The sequence below is a fragment of the Bombus huntii genome, chromosome 13 (genome assembly GCF_024542735.1).
Source record: "Bombus huntii isolate Logan2020A chromosome 13, iyBomHunt1.1, whole genome shotgun sequence".
NCBI lineage: Eukaryota > Metazoa > Arthropoda > Insecta > Hymenoptera > Apidae > Bombus > Bombus huntii.
The window spans coordinates 4,858,669-4,878,226 of record NC_066250.1 but is presented as its reverse complement, the minus strand read 5'-3'; the positions used below and the strand labels follow the sequence as shown (position 1 = coordinate 4,878,226).

General features: G+C 31.6%; 6 protein-coding genes across 14 annotated transcripts in view; 2 read left to right on the top strand and 4 right to left on the bottom strand.

Moving 5' to 3' along the window:
• LOC126872246 (calmodulin-binding transcription activator 2-like) overlaps positions 1-2,323 on the bottom strand; it is a 40,535-nt gene extending 38,212 nt beyond the window's left edge. For 3 of the 5 annotated variants that reach the window (XM_050631950.1, XM_050631952.1, XM_050631954.1), the window contains exon 1: positions 2,048-2,323. The gene's annotated coding sequence lies outside the window, so the exon portion shown is untranslated. Of the gene's footprint in view, positions 1-1,670; positions 1,799-2,047 lie in introns of all 5 variants that reach the window. The other 2 variants (XM_050631951.1, XM_050631953.1) reach the window with 2 other exon arrangements.
• A 1,190-nt stretch (positions 2,324-3,513) lies between these two features.
• On the bottom strand, positions 3,514-6,514 carry LOC126872259 (AP-2 complex subunit mu). 2 transcript variants are annotated; one of them, XM_050631973.1, is made up of 5 exons: positions 6,366-6,514; positions 5,405-5,785; positions 5,069-5,319; positions 4,734-4,990; positions 3,514-4,657 (listed from the first exon to the last, which is right to left on the bottom strand). In XM_050631973.1, the coding sequence occupies exons 2-5, from the start codon at positions 5,742-5,744 to the stop codon at positions 4,177-4,179; spliced, it is 1,329 nt and encodes a 442-aa protein (XP_050487930.1). In that variant the 5' UTR covers positions 5,745-5,785; positions 6,366-6,514; the 3' UTR covers positions 3,514-4,176. The 2 variants fall into 2 exon arrangements, with proteins under 2 accessions (XP_050487930.1, XP_050487931.1); XM_050631974.1 differs by lacking the exon at positions 6,366-6,514 and adding an exon at positions 6,173-6,344.
• Positions 6,515-6,936: 422 nt separating this feature from the next.
• Positions 6,937-9,075, top strand: LOC126872268 (peroxisomal membrane protein PEX14). The gene is made up of 4 exons (XM_050631993.1): positions 6,937-7,221; positions 7,456-7,779; positions 7,856-8,091; positions 8,590-9,075. Exons 1-4 carry the CDS (start codon positions 7,165-7,167, stop codon positions 8,771-8,773), a joined length of 801 nt encoding a protein of 266 aa, XP_050487950.1. The 5' UTR covers positions 6,937-7,164; the 3' UTR covers positions 8,774-9,075.
• Positions 9,076-9,376: 301 nt separating this feature from the next.
• LOC126872269 (CTD nuclear envelope phosphatase 1 homolog) lies at positions 9,377-15,228 on the bottom strand. 4 transcript variants are annotated; one of them, XR_007691930.1, is made up of 7 exons: positions 15,089-15,228; positions 13,855-14,373; positions 13,092-13,158; positions 12,812-13,013; positions 12,421-12,638; positions 11,271-11,445; positions 10,856-11,001 (listed from the first exon to the last, which is right to left on the bottom strand). XR_007691930.1 is itself a non-coding variant. In XM_050631994.1 (6 exons), the coding sequence occupies exons 2-6, from the start codon at positions 13,951-13,953 to the stop codon at positions 10,856-10,858; spliced, it is 732 nt and encodes a 243-aa protein (XP_050487951.1). In that variant the 5' UTR covers positions 13,954-14,373; positions 15,089-15,228; the 3' UTR covers positions 9,377-10,855. The 4 variants fall into 4 exon arrangements, 3 of the variants coding, with proteins under 3 accessions (XP_050487951.1, XP_050487953.1, XP_050487952.1); XM_050631994.1 differs by lacking the exon at positions 11,271-11,445 and having other exon boundaries at positions 9,377-11,001; XM_050631996.1 differs by lacking the exon at positions 11,271-11,445 and having other exon boundaries at positions 9,377-11,001; positions 13,864-14,373.
• A 145-nt stretch (positions 15,229-15,373) lies between these two features.
• On the top strand, positions 15,374-18,139 carry LOC126872258 (mRNA-decapping enzyme 1A). Its single transcript, XM_050631972.1, has 4 exons — positions 15,374-15,769; positions 16,249-16,702; positions 16,782-17,264; positions 17,351-18,139. Exons 1-4 carry the CDS (start codon positions 15,561-15,563, stop codon positions 17,585-17,587), a joined length of 1,383 nt encoding a protein of 460 aa, XP_050487929.1. The 5' UTR covers positions 15,374-15,560; the 3' UTR covers positions 17,588-18,139.
• LOC126872275 (BMP and activin membrane-bound inhibitor homolog) overlaps positions 18,126-19,558 on the bottom strand; it is a 26,771-nt gene continuing 25,338 nt past the window's right edge. Inside the window, exon 3 of the mRNA XM_050632003.1 lies at positions 18,126-19,198. Coding sequence (XP_050487960.1) covers positions 18,945-19,198 — 254 coding nt within the window. The 3' untranslated portion in view covers positions 18,126-18,944. The remainder of the gene's footprint in view (positions 19,199-19,558) is intronic.

Sequence of the window (19,558 nt, the reverse complement as noted above, 5' to 3'; positions counted from 1 at the left end):
ATTGAAGATTACAGAAATCTATTGGTACATCGTTCAAATATACTACTCAGAGGCGAAAGTGTATTTCCCACGCCATAGCTCGATTGGATTTATCGATTTAATCAGGTCTAATCTCGCTGATGATTGAAGTGAGCCTGAGCGTGAAACTTTGTGTCTTTAACATACTACACAACAGGTATCCCCCGTATGTGAATGCACCGACAGTTCTATTATTATCGTTGCACGTGCCGCTCTATCGGCAGATAACCGCTATATACGTTCGATAGTCGCTTCATACATAATGGACTATCACATTTATTTACTTTTTAATGCTACACATGTGTAGCCAACACTCGTCGTAATTTATATGAGAGGAGCACGCGTCCAGGTGTTATGTAGTCACGCTGTATAATCTTGGTATTGTGTACAATTTCTAAGCGTCCCACACAGTGCCCGACGTGATACCGGTTATGTGTTAGACTCAACAAGTCCAAAGAAGTCTGTGTCTACTTTTACTTGCATTACCCGTGCCAACGAATCCTATATATATCTTATATATATGCTATATATATCCTATGTGTATATATATATATATATATATATATATATATATATATATATAATTGTGTGGATATATATATACAATTGTTGTTATCTAAAATGTAGGGAAAAAAGGAATATAAATAGTATAATTAAGCAATATAAATACCGAAATATAAATGACTCAGTCAAGTAAACAGTTAGTTATTTACAATAATTTAGAGACTGATTCAACATCGAATACAAATACTCAAATAACTCACGAAACAGGTGTACGCCTAACATACTATATATTCTCCAGCTATATATACAAAGGAAAACAACAATACTCGAACGATTCATCGTGGAAAATTGTAATGAAATCGTGACGTTAGGTATGATAGATAAATGTGAATACCGATAGTTTTCGCTTCCCCTTTAGAATATTTAGTCGTTCCTTTATCGCGCGATGTGTGCATAAAGCACAAGGTTTCCTTAAACAGAAGATTACAACTTGGCTTCTAAGTATACTTTGAATCGACCAGGTTTTCACCTCTAAGGCACCATTGTCTGTTTTGTATTTTAATAGCCTCCGCTCAAATTTAAAATTTCAATCGTCCCATTGGCCGAATATCGATTATCGTTTCCGATGTAGCACGATAAGATGAATGATATGGTGATGACGAAAAAAACAGTAGAGTAGTAAGAGACGTTGTTGGTTTAATAATTAACGATTCGACGCAGAATAAAGCCGTAAAGGTGACTCGTATCCGTTACGATAAAATTGTAGCTGATAGAACCACAAGTGGCAGGAAACACATATAACAACGTTCTTGATAACAGCTGATTACGATGAGCTCGCCCAGATACAATGGTCCAATGGTTAATGAAACCACGTTGTACGCTAACATTTCGATATATGACGGATTATTATACGCTTCCTTACATTTCCCGCCAAGAATGATAATTCGATAACGTCTGATTTTTTATTTCATCAAACTGTCATCACAGAAACAAACTACCGAATAATGTAGCCGATACTTTGAAAACGTTTCGTATAGCCATGAATACACACACCAATCACATTTATTCTTTTGAAATAACCCGGGAGCCGACAATTTGAGAAACAACACGTGCCGGTATACTAACGAAAATTATAAAATTCTCAATACCTTCGTTTATGCCAGAGCTGCAGGTTTACGGTATGTACTAAAAATAGCGGTACCCATAAAACTGCTCGGTGAGAATCGCCACGAGACCTCGAAGACGTGGCGTATACAATACACGACCACGGTGTAACCTAAACATTGGTAAATTGATCAGGATTCGAAGAATTTTGTTTCCACCGAAATTCACCGAGGTGCAAACTAATCACGGGTGGAAAAACTATCAGTCACGTTCGGGAAATACTTTTCTAAGGCTCGACATTACGGTACGAGGACAGCATACAAAATCAACGTAGATCGGCTCACGGAATATATATCGTGTCGCTTAGCGCCAATATATATCTATTTGATCGAGCAAAAGATACATTGTATAAAATACTTACAATATCTGTGCTCCGTGTGACAGAAGGCCCGTAACCCGTATTGAGAGGGTTCATCTTGAGACGATTGTTTACGCGGCGCCAACACTTAGAGCAATGAGATATCACCACTTTACCACCGGTTCATAATCGTGCATTACTCTTATACACGAATCTCTCGATGTATCGTTGATTTTCACGCATGAAATCGTGTGATCACGCGTGCCTGCGCTCGCGGTCGATCCTTGGAATCCATGACAGGTACGAGCACGGGTATGGCTGCGAGCCGCATGCGCCAAAGCACAAGTTATCACGCTCTACTACCAAGGCAAGCGGGTAACATATAGATGAGAAACTCCGCTTTAAATTTAAATTTCTACTACCAAGTCGCCACACCGATTCAATTGTATTCACTCGAAACCTTAATTAATCGAACAGATTAAAACTAATTAGGACACGTCCCTTCGCTTCTTTCTCCTTTCTCCGTTGGCGTTCGTGACAGCTTTCAATTTGTTGTGTGTCAAATCAATTACTCGATCGATTATGAAAAAAATGGAGTTTTAGATTAACAAACGATTCACGAGAATTATTAAATCTTTCATTTTCTATGTTGATTATTACGTACCTGGTTTTATCGTTAAGACGTAAGATAAAAATGTGATGACGTTTTAGCTTTTATTCACAAGTAATAAGTAACTTGTATAATTTCAACTTCCGGTATATTTGTGCACATAAATTCATGTAATTATAAATTTTCTATTCAAAAGTTGGATTTAATAAAGCGATTATTTAACAAAAATAATAGTATTAGAAATGTTTATTTAATTGAAGAATTTAATTAATTAAATTATAAAATATATATGAAATAACAATACATTTGATTGATTTCAAATTTGAATGACTACACTTGCGTGATTTGACTCTATTTGTAATTTGAATTATACACGTTAGTTCGTTTTGCCGTGAAATCCCGCGAACATTATTGTGCGATTGGTAGTGAAATTCATGTGAAAAAAGAAGCCGAAATTTGGGATAACATCGCAATTCTTGGTCTCGTTGCTGCAGAAATAACTACGAATGGTAAGTTTATATAATTATTATAAATTATTACAAAAGTCTTAGAGTAAATCAAAGAGAAAGTAACGGAGAAATTTTTAGCTCAATACTCAATTACAAGTGTGACTGATTTTGAAATAAATATATGATCATTTTATCGGTCACGATGAAAATAAGAATTTTATCCAAAAATAAAAAATCATATGCGTTTTAGATTATTACTACCGTAAAAAAGATATAGAGAAGATTCAAATTCAAAAATAGCAATCATAACTGCCCTTTCGCGGCCATATTGCATTTTCATTCTGTCGTTACATTCGAAAATTATATAAACAATATAAAATATGAACAATATAGAAAGGTACTTTGTAATCAACAATATAGAAATCTACCATTTAACGATTAACGTTATTTTAAAAAATTACGACATAACATAACATTTTAAATTACATACATACTTTATTATGCATATGAATTTTAACATAGAGAGACAAAATTATTCCTTTACAATGAATCGAGATATTCTCTATTCATTTTCATAAATGACAACAAATATGTTCAATAATCTAGACTTTATTGAGCGCATTTTAAATATCATTCACGGTGTTTAGCAATTATTTTAAATTTTCTCGTTGTTACGATACCAAAGAGGTCATGAATTTTTATTTTATAAAAAAGAATAAAAAATGCCGTTAACGTAACGTATAATGAAGTATGATATAATACATGTATGTTCAAGATTAAAATCTAATCCGACGCATGAAATTACATAAATATTAACTTTCACAAAAGTTGGAATTTCGCTAAAACTCAGATAGAATAAAATTGTTATAGAAAAAGGTTCTTAAAAAGAACTCACATGTTACAGTAAAATATAACACGCGAAAGAAATTAGATTATAAAACACATTGGCACAAAGATCTTCCCCTCTTGGTATCTATCCATTTATACGTTTAACCATTTATACGTTTAATCATTCGTCAGTTAATCTAAGTATTTCAAACAACTATTTAAATATGCGCCGTAAAGTGATAATTTTGAGAAAATCGTATTTATGCCTTGAGGTTACTCATTTACAATAATGCGATGAAACGTCATTAACATCGTGTCTCGTATAGACCACTTCGGCCTATGTATCTCACCCATTTTATAACATCATGATCGGAATAGTTCAATTTGGATTCAAATACTTTCAAGTACCGAACTTTGAATCCAGAGGGCGCAAATGGTACTTCGAAATTCATCGATATAGGCGGCCGGGTCCACCTCTTTTTTGTATCAGTTTCAAGCAAATCGATTTCCGCTGATAACTGAGTTTCTTTCATACCGGCCATACGTTTAATTTTCCATACGATAGCATTTTCGGATGCTTTATATTTTGCTTTTCCTTTCAAGCAAATCAATTGTACTCCAGCGGTATTCAGAGGAGTAGGTACTCGAACTTCGATCTTTTGTCCCAACAAAGATGGTTTAAAGTTTGACTTCAGTACTGCTTTCACTTCCATCTTTGTACGTCCCACTTCACGCACTAATGGAATTACGCGGAAAGGCAATGATATATCTTTGGTGGTGCGATATCTGCAAGACATTACCAACAATTATTAATTAAGATTATTAGTTTTACATTCATAACGTTTCCCCAAAGGATTTTTACCTCATCAACTCAAATTCTCCATCAGGAGGTATGAAACTGATAGCATGTTCTGTCTCGAATTTACTAAGCTTGACACACTGATGAAATTGGCAGTCATCGATTACAACAACAGGTTTCCCAGATCTAGCACCTGTAGGATCATCTCCACCTCCTCCCAAACCGCTTCCACCTTTCATACCTTTAGCCTCCATAACAATCTTATCATTGATTCCAAACTTGCATTCTGGCATTCCAGACAAATAAGATTTCATCACAACCTGTTACGGTAGAAATGTTAGATTAATAAGTTTTCCAAAACCTCAGCTGTTCCCTCATTTTATCCCTTGAATAATAACCTTCCCAGCAACATGTGCACTTAGCACTTGCCCTTGAGGGCTCATTAAGAGATTCACATATTCAAGAACATCAAGGAATAATTCATTACGTCTGTACTTGATACCCTCTCTTCTCCATCCAATCTGACCAGTTACTTGGGAGGTTATTTGAGCCTGTTCTTCCTTTGTTGCAGATTTTACTCCTTGTTGAGTAATGAATGTTTTCAACACTCCAGTATCACAATTCTGTGGATACCCAAAATCCAAGATTTCTGGACAATAAATTTAATTATACTTTAAAAACAAAATATTTTTTGCTTATGGAAATATCTTTATATGACATATTAAGGTACTAACCATCCAAAAGCTCATAGATTAGCACAAAATTGTTCTTGATATTCTCCTCAGAAATCTTACCAAAATATGATTGCATAACATCGATAATTTTTAATAAGAACTCAAAAACCATTGCAGCATTAACATTTTGTTTAGTAACAGCAGCCAGCCAAATATTAGCACGTTTTATATGAAAGAATGATGTTCTGGCAATATTGGTAACAGGGGAGCGTACTTGTTGCCTAGCATGGATAACATTGACACGAAATGCATCAACTGCATTTCGTCCAATGTCATCTCTATATACTCTGGAGATAAGTACCTCTCCCTTATGATTGTAGACAAATAAACCCCCTATCATTTTGACAGAGGGTACCTTTTATTATTCCAATTACAATCAATCTATAAACACATAATATTTATTTATTACCATACAAAATTTTGGATTTATCAAAATATATTTGTAAATCTTATATACTTTCTAAGATAAAATGTATCTAATATTTAATATAATATATTTATCAAATTTAACAGTTTTTTAATTACAACCTTAAAATGTTTAATTTTAGGAATTTATATATAATGATGAAAATCTGTTGTAACATAAATATAGCACGTATTAAAAAACATTGTTAGACGTCCAAAAGAATTAAAAATCAATGAATGCAAGTAGTGATATGAAAATTTTTTTGGGACAATACTGTATTAATTCAATTCAAATACTATAAGGACTAGCTTTGAAGAAAATGAGAGGAGCAATTTATCTAAAAATTAACGTAAACTTCTTACATCAAGTAAAAGATAACGCCCCTTTTCTTAAATGACATTTGAGGTTCTCTAATATGTCTTGTAAACGGTTAGTATTATTGATCGGAAATGAACGGCCTATATCGTAAGCACTATCATTATCGAAAATTCTCCGAAAATTATGAAATGCAAATATCCATAAATATAAGTTTCAGAATTGTAAAAGATCACTTACACATGACTCTTAATGCGATTAATAAAAATAAGAGACTAATTTGTATCAGCCTCCGAAACGTACAGTAACAGTACCAACCTACTGATACAAGTGCGAACTATCAAATGACGAAAGCAACACCCACTTCTTTATACTACGTATCTCAAAGACATACTATTACGATAAGTTAAGTTCAAAATAACAATAGATTAGTATAATATATAGCAATGAGTTGTATCGAAATTTAGATTTATCTATCCATCATTATGATTGCAAATATCATAATTATAAGTTTATGGGGCAAGTAGGGTTGTTGTATTGATTTCAAAACCGGTAGTTGTACATTTATATGTTTAATCACTATAATAAAAATATTAAAAAGATATTGAATTTATCAACAATTTACAAGTTTACAGTCTACTAATTAAACTCTTCCTTTGCACGCTCAGAAAATTTTTTGTTTGCGCTGATTATATTTCTTTATGCACGTAATACAAAAATTCAACAAAATATATGTATAAGATTACACTCTATGTTTTTAATGATGTAGCAAATTCATGTTTCTTTTGTTATTTGATATCTATACATACGATATATTTTAATTAAATATAAAAAACAGAGTTCAATAATTTTCTTAGTAGATATTTGAAAATCTTCTTATACCCAAAAGATACTATATCAAGTGTTTATACCAACGCCTGCGCGTTGTAATATTTTCGGATACATGTGTACCTAGTATTACAAAATGATTTACATAAGAAAAAACTGAATATGAATACATAGTTATGATACTTTCGTTAAAGTGATCATACCTTTAATTATGGCTATGGCTAACCAAGATGCAAATAATAATAACCTTGCTTTGAGGGAAAATTTAGTAAGTTATTATTATTCTTAGGCTATATATATGTATATATATATATTTACTTATGTATATTTATTTAAATATCTTAATATTTTATCATATATTAAGGAATTTCAGCAGAACGATACGAAGTAAAAGTAATCATTGATTGATTATATAAGTATTAAGGATAAAATGATGTAATAAGTATACATTTTTTGTTAAAAATATTTTAATATAAAAAGTTGATAAAAATTTTTCTTTAAGGTAAAAACAGCAGTAGAATTTTTACAAAATCCTAAAGTACAAAGTAGCCCTATTGGACGTAAAGAAGAATTTCTTCAAAAAAAGGGTTTAACAGAGGAAGAAATTAAAAGAGCATTTAAATTAGCTTCTATTGACATAACGATTGATCAAAATGTTGTTCATAATTCAAATGATTATACAGTGGTCCCTATTCCACCAAGACAAATGTATCCATATTTTCAAACATACCCATACCAAATAACTCTTTTCCAAAGAATTAAAGAATTCTTTAATGCTACGGCTTTAATTGGAGCTACTATATATTGCATTTATTGGTTTTACAAGGTATTATCGTATGTACATAGTGCAAGCCTTACTTTCAAATCATGTAACAAGTTAATCGTATTGTACTTCATTGTAGAAATTTATTGAACCATTTCTATTTGGCCGGAGAAAGAAGGATAGCGTAAAGGATTCAGTTACTGAGTTAGACAAGACTATTCAAAATTCCATGAAAGAAGTAAAAGAATCTATTTCTAAAGTTGAGGGAGATGTGCAAAAGTTGACACAGAATCGATCTATGGACCCAATGGTACCTCAATTGGTACAAGAATTGAAACAAGATTTAGCTAGTCTCAAATCTTTACTTTTATCAAGGTATAATATACATTTATGTATGTAATTATGCTGTAACATGATTACATATTGAAGTATATTACGACACAATACGTAATCAACAATTAGAATTTATAACATTTATTCCTATACAAGATAATCATTCTGTTTATACATCATATACTATTTTATTTTTAAATTTATACAATAATCTTAAGATATAATTTTTATACAAAAGTTTTTTTTCTCCTTCTTTATGCTGATTCACACACATACAAACATGCATATATTTCAGATCCAATCACTCAAATACATTCATTTAAAAATACAAAAGTAAAAATTTTTTTTAATAAAAAAACTATAAAATATATCAATCAAATTGTGATTGATTACAAAAAATATGTAAAAAACACAGATTCTACGTTTAATATTCTTGCATAATTTTGTAATTAGTATTACCAAAATTGTATAAAATTTGTACGTAGAAAGTCAAGTAATTTACAATTATTCGTATTTACTAAAATTTTGAATTTTAAACAGAAAACAATTTCCAAGTGCGCCAGCATCAGTACCATCTATATCTATACCAACATGGCAATTAGATGCTGCAGGTACAAGTCAGGAAAAATCAACTGAACGAGAAGATGATGCTGGAAGTGGAAGTAGCGCTAATAATTCAGATAGTTCTCTGGAAATGATTCGCGAAGATCCGCCTAAGGTGTAAATTCAAGATAATTCATAAACATTCACTTCCACCATAACAGTCTTCAATGTACAGAATATTCTGTGATGTCTATTAAAAGAAATAGATGATTTTAATCACGTGTAATATATATTAAGATTCGAACTTTTACTCTTATTATATTACCGATTCAACTTTTATTTTGACCAATTCTGTGTTGACTTTTGTGTCCAAAAGTCACATAGTAATCGTTTTGGTTCCTATAAAAATGTAAAGTTGTTTGTAAAACAAAGGGACATATATAATGCATCATATTTTAAATAATATTAAATTTTTGTAAATGACGCTTGTTACTTAATTTTTATTTATTTTTCTTCTTTTTGGGAATCTCTGAAAGAACTAACATTTGTTCGGCTTTGATTATTAGCATCAATCTTCCATCCCTGTTGTTAAAGGCCTCGAATATTGTTTAATAATTTTATGATATTGAAATAAAAAAGTAAATAAAAAATAAAACATTTTCTTAACAATATTCCTAATGCACAATCACATTACTATTTAACATTGTTTATTACTTAGAACAAATCATCTATATGAAATATTTAACGATATAATGGGAAAGGTATAAAAACCAAAAATACAAACTAGCTTTACAAACTAAATATGTACATTTTAATTCATATTTGAATTTAAAAAGACATTCGCGATACATAGAACCATATTAAGCCAAGGAATATATTATACAAGTTGCTTTGCAGTGTATATCTGAAATTAAAAAATTAATATTTCCTTGACATATAGATATAATTGCATGTATGTGAGCATACATACATGTACATACAGGTATACTATGTACAGAAAGACATTATTTTATTAAATGTGGTGTAATCCTGCTTTATCTTATACCTATTACCCATGGCTACTCTTATTACTTTGGGGAAATAAATTACTATTAATAATATAAATCCTTGTGAGCAATTCATTTGATATACGTCAATAAATAAACAAATGTTCTCAATCATATGCAATTTATTTGAGAACAAATTATTATTTCAATCTTGTGCACATGGGCATATTTTTTTAAATTGATGTTTTATGATTAAGTGAAACTAACATTTATATATATATTTATGTATCTATATATATAAATGTTATGTGAAATGTTTAATGGCTTGATTACACTTTTCATTCACTCAAACCAATCATTCTGCAACAAACACATTCCTCACCATAGTACAAACCATGTAATCTTCAATATTACTTTGAATGCTTAAACAAGCGAACAAATGTACTGTAGAGCTACATGTACGATTACATCCGTTCACTGTTACTTTATTCGTCTATTTTTTTATCTCTTTAACATCGTACATTGCGTTTTAAAGAATTTTAATTTTTTTTAAAATTTATTGAAATCAAATATCGCTTCCTCATAGTTCTTTAATACTTCTTTTTATTATTAGGTATATCCAGGATAGCTGCCTCACTGATACAGTGAGTTACAGCGAAGTCCATTTAAAGTGTGACTTAGTAGTAGATTATCCTTTTTTTAATACTACACTTTAAGTTTAATAATATTATATATAACAGAAATAATTTGTTTAAAAAATATAACACTTTTTTATCATGTGTGGCAAAATACTTAAAATGTTTTGCATATCTCCACTTAGAACAAAATTATTTCAAGTAAAATATATAAATCTATGTTAACTGAAAATCTTGATCTTTGGCAAATACATTTTTTTCTTAAAAAGCTCTGTATGTTTGTCGTGTATGCATGTGTGTATATGTGTAATTGTTTTTGCGTATGTGTGTACCATTCGCGTACGTACATATATAGTATTGCGCACACATGAACATAACGAAAATACCAGGATATTTTGTGCTAATGTAAATAGTTTGGTTAAAGGTCCCACTCCCTTTCAGACTTACTCGCTACAGTTTTGTTTTCTAACGAGCGTAGAAAATGAGGACAGGGTGTGTGTCAGGGATCATTGTCGCATCGTTTAGTCAGCATCCTAATGTCTATTAACACAGTACCAGTAACAATAATCCTAGATTAAACACGCTAAACGTTTTGTAGTTCGGTCTCTAATAAATCTAATTTATTAATTAATCCAAACTGTGCTACCAAGTATGATGTAAATGTAAATTCCTTGAAAGAACAGACCGCACGTCCTGTGTAAAACGAAGTGCATCCAGAACTGGAAGTAAACTTAACAGAGCAGTATCTCCCGCGTCGCTAAACCATGACTTTATTGGTATTGCATTATCTGCCATAAACAGAAAAAAGGGAATAAACAAATGCTTTCTAAAAATGCTTAACACGTGAATAACATTTTTAAGTCTAAAATATCTAAAAACGAAATATCAATTAAAAAATTATAGTTGTCCAATATAACATCCAAGAAAATCCGATTATACAACACTTTCTTTATGTAAAAATATACTACTCAATTTCTAAAGAATGGATTATGATTTTCTTGGATGCTGGAGATAAAAAGCATTGAATAAAAATAAAATCTAATCTTTAATCTAGTACCTGATACACAGGAATTATTAAAAAAAACGATTAAAACAGTCGAAATTAGTTCATTGCCAATTCGGCGTAGTGTCCAGTGCTTATTCAAGTGGAGGAGCATTGGCAATTGAGCATATTTTACATCTATCCATAGGCCTGTATTCAGTGCTTGCTTACAGAACATCAACGCTGATAGCTGCAAATAGATACGTTTTTCAATAAAATTTATCTCGGTGTTCGATTTCATTATTTGTTTACCCAGTCAAACTATATAAAATGTAAGTGTAGGAACTAAACGACATGAAAGAAAAATTATAAAATATGTCAATGTTTTCTCTGTTATTAATGCGCGCAGCACCGTTTATTTAAAATAATTACAGCAACGATCATAGCAACGATAATAACAGTAATAGATACACCGAAATTGGTTTAAATTAAAAAATTAATAAATTCGTTCTAGTAGAAAAAGTTTCATAAAATAAACTACGTATCTTAAATAATGTTTTAAATCTTAGTTTCGATGTTTTAGTTTACAAAATAAAATTGCAATGATGGAATAATTTGATATCAATGGCTGCATAGACAATATAAACTCATAAAATAATATATAATTCTGTATTTATCTGTATCCCTAACAACTACAATCGGTACACAAAACGTCTTTAATCATTAAAGCATATGGACATCAGAATGTATTTGTAGAATGTTATTTATGAGTGCAATTTCTGAATGAATTTGATTAAAAGTTGTTGAGTAATGAGATTAGGAAATATTTAATCAATATTTTTAATGTAGATCGAGATAGAATTATTCCACTACACATAGTTGTGCACATGTAAGCAAGTTCTGACTACAGGTTGTGATATATAGTACATGATACGACAATAGTATTAAAATTATAAAAACAATCCTATATGTAAATATGTATACTAAATTCATGTATATATTCATTTCATCTTTTATTAATTGTTTTTGTATTTGTAATAATTTGTTCACAATTATTGTTGTATCATGCATAAAATTAAACAGATTTAGAATACATGATTATTTTTAATACATACGAAAAAAATTAAAAAATTAGGAAATCGTGTTAAATCAGACAACTACATTATAAGAGTCATGAAAAATTAATATTATTGCATTAAGAAAAATAAATATTATGAATACTTACGAGGATAAGCCCTGTAGGCTCCAGGACTGTTATCAAGTATAAAGACTGACGCTAGATCTGAACAAATTGCAGATAGATCTTTAGTATAGGAACCCATTTCTGGTGTACAATGTTGTCTATAGTATCTTCTTCTTAAAATACCCCTGTTGTTATCTAACTTTTCTGCAACAGCTGCTCCATAGATTTCCATGGAAGCAGTGAAAACCACTAGTTCGTACCTTTAAAAAGAGGAAAAAGAAAGAACATTTATTTTTCAATATATTTAATAGCATATGTTATATTAAAAATATCAACAGTTCATAATTGATATGATTTCTTATCTAAAGGCATAATAGGTACAAAGTCTCAATTGAAATATAAATGAAAGTTATTTTCTGATAATGAAACTTACCATTGACTAACAATATCTAGAAAGAAATCTACATGTGGTCTTTTGTGGACAAAAAATCTGACTGGATGTCTATCTATTTTCACCTTAAGAATAAAATCTGGTGGTGTACCAAATCTAACTGTTGGCCTTGCTACTCCATCATGATGGGAGTGAATTAATGTTTCATCCAAATCCAATACTAGTACTTTCCTTTTAACTATACCTATAATACATTTTAATTATATATATACATTAATAGCTTATAGCAACACATCTAACATAGAATATCAGTAATACTTACTAAGTCTGTGCCTTGACAATGGAGATAATGGGAAGATCTCATATTTAACAGGTTGCATTTGTGATATCTAAAAATACATCAATTATAAAACATGAATTATTTATTTCATATTTAGCATATGCATAATAATGCCTCTATTATCAACATAAATAAGCAATAGAAATAATGACTGAACGCAGTGTGCTTACATAAAACATATTTATATTAATGGAATATGACATGTGTAAAAATAGGGGGTAAGGGAAAGTAATTAAAAGATTCCTCAAATTAAGATACTTTATTGTTTTATGGTAAACAAATGTCATTATTTACCTGGCTGTTAAAATATATCTAATATGTGAGAAACACAATATATAGAACATAATATATACATCGTTTACTAATTAAAAACGCTGATTAACAATGATATAGCAAAAGCATATGATACTTCAAACCTCATATGACCCTCCAGAAAATATGATAATCATGATTATTCTATATGTTTTAACATCAAAAGCAAAAGAAAGGGATTACAATGTTAAAGAAAAAAGCTTTTAATCATTGCACGGAATGTTTTAACGTAATTAACGCTGCATTATGAACACGCTATATTGTGACAACATGATCATAACAAATATTCACTGGAACCGACGGAAGATTGTTGTAAATGGAGAAACGTGAATTAATGTATTTAATGGAGAAATTGACACAATACCAGGAGGATATTATGTTATAAAAATTGTAAGGAAAAAAATGCTAGTAGAGGCGCGAAGCACCTACTTACGGCTCTAACCTGCTTCTTGAGGAGAAAGAAGACGCATGTCCACAATCGGGAGGCCATCAAGAGGAAAGCTCTCATCCCCATCTGCAATTGCTTCAGCATCTCTACTGATCTTCTTACCGGGCCGAAGTCCGGCAACACTTGATCTCCAGTCTCGCCTACGTTAGGGTCTCTTTTTCCCTTGCAACACTCCACTTCACGTTATAGTATTATACAAACTTTATCGTAAACAAACGTCTTTTACGCGAATAGGAAACATGGAATCTGAATATTCATCAACATTACGAACCTTCCGCGTATAGTGGCGGCGTGCACATACAAATACGCTTTTCCATATCTTGTCATGTTTCGGTAAAAACTACAGGCAAAATCTATGTACGAATCTTTTTCACATACACCACGCAGTAGCCGCCATCTTTCGCACATCGACCCAATTTTTCCATGCGCTTAGCTAGCGCGCATGATATTCTCAAAATTCTACTTTATGTGTACCATACACCGTTTACATTTCCCGCGAGCCGACTGCATAAGAGAAAATTGAGAAATATAATGATCAGACTAATCATAAATCATTGTACATATATATACATATATATATATATATATATATATACACACACACACATATATATATATATCTAATAGGATGGTATTATATAATAACAAGAAGTTCATTCATTATTCAAAAGTTTAAATGCAAATTTCGGATTTAAAACATTGTTCTTTTAAGTTTTCAAAGATTTGTATTGCATGTGATTAATTAAAATCACATCTTATAAAAAAACCAATACTTAGTGTTCTGTACATCATATGTATTAATGAATACAACAAACAAAACAACACACTCGATTCTGTCGGCAAACAACAATTAGATAAGGAATCACCAAAGTGTTATCACTTTCTTTTATGGAATGAAAGCACGAGTATCTGCTATATCAAATTGATATTAAAGCATGACATTCAGTTTTTGCTGTTATCAAAAACTATACCACGCGGTCAATTCTGTTTTTTTTCCCTATTGATTACAAAGATGACGCAATATTTGATCATTTCATTGCTATATTCTTCCTGAATAAGTTAACAAATTAATATTATTCAAATTCACTAGGAAATCGCCAATTTATTCTATCATCTGGGATAATATTAATTAAACAGCACGAATTATTGTTTAGTAGGAATTTATAAAAAGTATTACTAACTATTTCTGGACACCTCTTTTTGGATTAATAGAACTTACCGTAAAAGTGAAAACTTAAAAATAACTTTCTCTGGGGCTTGTAATTTGCAATTATATACGTTCAAATATGTATGACCAGCATTACAATTATGTTATTCTCGTATTATTGGTTTAGATTTTCAAAATTTCTGTCGATTCGATTGGGTAAACTGTCGCTTGATCCTCCTCTCACAATTCAGCGTCCATTTCAATAAATCTGATTGCTCGGTTTTACACCAATCAAAAACAGACGTTGAACCAAACGGAAAGGAAGCGTCGGCTTTCTGTGATGTTACTAACTCGCAGATGTAGCAACGGTATCAACCTTAAAATCTAGTATGACGTTTAATATACAGGCAGCTGCTTACGTTAGATCAAAATACAGTGCTCTTAGTGATTGGCTTGCACGACTAAGCTAAATTTCAATTGAATTAGGAAAATACCGATTATTCTTGTATTTCATAAACTGTACCATCAAGCTGTAAGGAGCACGATGACGGATTTAACAGGGTTACGAATGAACGTGGCCGCTCTGAAACGGGTAGACCCCTATGTAAAAGATATTCTGGAAACTGCGACACACGTAGCACTTTATACCTTTAACGCAGTTAATAATGAGTGGGAAAAAACGAATATTGAAGGTGCTCTATTCGTATATTCGCGAAATGGCGAACCCTATAACAGTGTTCTTATCATGAATAGGTAACGTATAATGTATATACATGTATACATACATATACATGTACATTTTTGTATTGTATTTGTCTATATTTTTTAAACATATTACAAATATTAAGCGTGCGAGTATTAACATATGTATAATTTATACTATTCATTAATACATTCAGTGAAAATAACGTTCTAGGAAACATGTTTTATAATTAAAGGCACAATGAATATTTTAATATTTTCTATAACTCATTATTTCATGTATTGTATTAGAAACATTGTTTCTATTAGATTTGCATTAGTAAAACAAATTAATGTATATGATTTAATTGCAATATTATATATAGTTTGCTAGGTATTTGAAGTATCATAATACTATATACCGTATAGTGTTCAGCAATCTTGTTATAGGTTATTATTTGACATTATACGAAAGATAATTATATATCAAAAAAAATCTGTGCGAGTCTTAAATAAGCCTATTATTTTATGTATTAATAACATTCTTACAGATTAAATACAAATAACCTAGTAGAGCCAGTTACGCAAGGTTTAGATTTACAACTCCAAGAACCTTTTTTACTCTATAGAAATTCCAGATGTAATATTTATGGCATTTGGTTTTACGATAAAGAAGAATGTGTACGCATTGGTGCAATGTTGAACAAACTTATTAAAGAATCAGAGGAAAACCGCAAGACTTTCAATAAACCTGCTGTTAACGTAAAAAAAGAATCCGGCCCTAATGCGAGCAATGTTGATATATTTAGTATGCTTAGTAAAGCTCAAGAAGACTTTAATACTAATAGAAATAATAATAGTAGTGGAGGTGGTATCAAAGAAAGGCATAGTACTAAATCTCCATTAGGTACTCCTACAACTGATGATGTATCTGGACCATTAGCTGCGCCATTAGGACCAGATGTTACTTCACAGAGTGTAATGGACTTTTTTGCAAAAGCAAAAGTTAGTATTACACGTTCAATCGTATATAGTGTTTTAAAGTAAGGAGTTGGAAATATGTTAGATTTTACAATCTTTCTAGGTTAATACTGGTCACTTTAAGGCTGGAGATCAGCCTACTCCAGGGGGTACTGTTGCAAACGAAAGTAAGCCCTTGCTTGCTCGGTTAATGTCACACCCAGCAGCTCACACAGTTGAACATATTGAAAAACAACACAGATCTATAACCCCTCAACCAGCTACTCAACAACAGACTACTCCAACTACTATATTGACTGCTAACAGTGCTTGTAATGCAACAGCTTCGAACAGAACTAAAAAACGAAACAGAACTGCTTCTCAACAAGATTCAATGATACCTACGCCTGCGTCTATAACTCAAGAAATTTTAACACCTATGAATCAAAATACTGCCGATACAAATGGAACAACAGGATTTCTTAGGATACAGTCACCCACAAATGCATCAACTTCTACTTTAACGAATCATCAAGCATCAGATATTATTGGTCCTAGCAATTCAAATCCACTCGCATCTTTGTTTGCTCATGCATCTGCGACAACGGTGAGTGGATGTATATATCGACTCGTGTTAGGTTGTATATTTATATAAGTACGCGAAATTTGAAATTTTTATTTTAATTCTATCAGGCATCGGAAGATATTATTACGCCTCCCACTCTATCAGGAAGAGGATCAGCACCGGCATTAATTCCTCCTGTTATGTTCGCTGCCCCTAGTCCACCTGAACCTTTAACCAGACCGTTAGAACCATTGACAAAAAATCAGTTTCTTCGAGCCTTTAACTATTTATTGAGAAGTGATCCCGATTTTATCAACAAACTTCACGAAGCTTATGTTAAATCGTTCGGTGAAATATTGTCCTAGAACTATAATTTGTTAACCGGTATAAATGGAACCCGTCATGCGGGTTGTGACGGTCGACTGATTATAGTATCGAGCGAAACCTAGTATTTCTATGTTACATGTACATAGATGGAACACAATGTCCTGCTCGAATTTCAATTGAACTTGACTGGTAGCCCAATTTTTGGGAAGATCAAATCATAAATACAAATAAAGATACATACCTTAAACAGTATTTTTATAAGCTACTACACTTTTTCCCATGAAAAAGAGTGAAATGGATCATGGATGCGTAACGAGGTATAAAACCTGTGGAAATTGTAAAAGGAAATGAGACGAGGAATGTGAAAATTGTACGATTTTAAACTGTGATGCCAAAACATTTATATTATACTAACATTTTATGATTACTATTTCGAAATGAAACGAGACAAATTTTCTGAGCTGATCAAATAGATTACATATTTTACGGAATAATGACATACCCTTCCTATATATCGGGTATCGGTATGGTATGTATATGTAATTATAAAAAAAGGAGGAAATAAATAGAGACCGATTACTGAAAAATTATTTCAATGTATTTTAAGTCGATTTTCGTATCGATTTGTCCCTCATGAGTAACACGTGTTGTAAAACAAAGTCGTGGTACATTTAATAATATAATTATCATACAAGTTATGTCATACTATCACAATATAGTATATTTATATGGAATACGATTACTATGTCAGGAGTACGTGATGTACTAGAATAACTGATTTGCGGAAGAAGATATCTTATACAATTAAAAAAACAAGTATCAGACTTTTTAGTGTTCTTCGTTCATTTTTCATCGATATCGTTTCTCGATGGAAAAAATGATTCTTATTGCAGGATTATATGTGTATCCCTTGAGATTATATTGTAACATTACTATGGTCTTCTGTCTAAAACCGTCTTTAACATTTGAAGTTCGACGATATCGTAAAACGCGATTACAATTACAATTTGTACGCCGCCTAAATAAGCGAATATCATTTAATATACGATACAAAATACATAATCTATTTACAATGCTACAATAAAGGCGTTATCATGCGTATCATTTTTTTTCTTTCTTTTTTTTTTTTGCTTTTAATTAACGTCATGTACAAAGGCCCTGTTTTATTGACCTTTTCTCACTCTTCGATCTTTCCTGTGATCATTCACAGGATCGTCGTTCAAAGGAATTGCAGCTATCGATGCACAACACGCAATGTTATAATTTACAGCAGTCGCTTTTTTCACAAAATTCACAGCCAAGTGGAGCTATACAAGCCCGCTAGCTTTCTAGTTAGTCTTACTAATGTCTATCCGCTAGAACACTTTATCGAACGTCTTTGGGATTGCGAGATTATTAAACGAGAGGCACTTTCGGTGATCCTAATAACGGTGGTCCATTATCGGGCATTTGATGTGATCCGAGTTTGTTGCTTTGCGTCGGCACAGGCTGAAGTAATCTAGTGGCAAGAGTGGCCAGTATCAGTAGAGCGATTAGACCGCAAATCGGTACAGCGATTGTGGCAGTCTTGAACCATCCATCTGTCGCTTGACCTCCGTGATTGATCGGCTGCACCGGACTGAGGAAAGGTCGTTGGTCACTCACCAGTACTGTTAACAATAAAAAGTCTTTCGTTACATACCTAGCTGTTTGAAATAAATTATGCAAAACGTTTCATTATTCATAAATTCACACAACCTTCGACTTTCGCCATTGTTTTAAATCGCCGGTTCGAGGCTTCGTAAAATTCTCTTCCTCTCTCTCTTTCTACATATATATATATATCTTAACACATATTTATCGAACAAGTGGAAATCATTGAACTCAAGAATTTTTTCAACGTATGAGAAATAAATTTGAATAATCGAGTTAGAAGGAAATGATATTGTGTTATCTCGCACTATCTATACAAAACGAACGGAGCGTGACTTGTATTAGAAAAAAATTCGTTACAAAATAAACGCCGAGAC

Bases quoted from the DNA above. Each gene is read 5' to 3' on its own strand.
- LOC126872259 (XM_050631973.1), bottom strand. From the start codon at position 5,744: ATGATAGGGGGTTTATTTGTCTACAATCATAAGGGAGAGGTACTTATC. The intron at 4,991-5,068 runs GTTATTATTCAA...CTACCGTAACAG, and splicing joins GTGCACATGTTGCTGGGAAG to GTTGTGATGAAATCTTATTT. The intron at 4,658-4,733 runs GTAAAAATCCTT...AATGTCTTGCAG, and splicing joins GGAGAATTTGAGTTGATGAG to ATATCGCACCACCAAAGATA.
- LOC126872268 (XM_050631993.1), top strand. From the start codon at position 7,165: ATGGCTATGGCTAACCAAGATGCAAATAATAATAACCTTGCTTTGAGG. The intron at 7,222-7,455 runs GTAAGTTATTAT...TTTTTCTTTAAG, and splicing joins TTGCTTTGAGGGAAAATTTA to GTAAAAACAGCAGTAGAATT. The intron at 7,780-7,855 runs GTATTATCGTAT...ACTTCATTGTAG, and splicing joins GCATTTATTGGTTTTACAAG to AAATTTATTGAACCATTTCT.
- LOC126872269 (XM_050631994.1), bottom strand. From the start codon at position 13,953: ATGCTGAAGCAATTGCAGATGGGGATGAGAGCTTTCCTCTTGATGGCC. The intron at 13,159-13,854 runs GTAAGTAGGTGC...ATGTATTTTTAG, and splicing joins TCAAGAAGCAGGTTAGAGCC to ATATCACAAATGCAACCTGT. The intron at 12,639-12,811 runs GTAAGTTTCATT...CTCTTTTTAAAG, and splicing joins CTAGATATTGTTAGTCAATG to GTACGAACTAGTGGTTTTCA.
- LOC126872258 (XM_050631972.1), top strand. From the start codon at position 15,561: ATGACGGATTTAACAGGGTTACGAATGAACGTGGCCGCTCTGAAACGG. The intron at 15,770-16,248 runs GTAACGTATAAT...ACATTCTTACAG, and splicing joins AGTGTTCTTATCATGAATAG to ATTAAATACAAATAACCTAG. The intron at 16,703-16,781 runs GTTAGTATTACA...CAATCTTTCTAG, and splicing joins ACTTTTTTGCAAAAGCAAAA to GTTAATACTGGTCACTTTAA.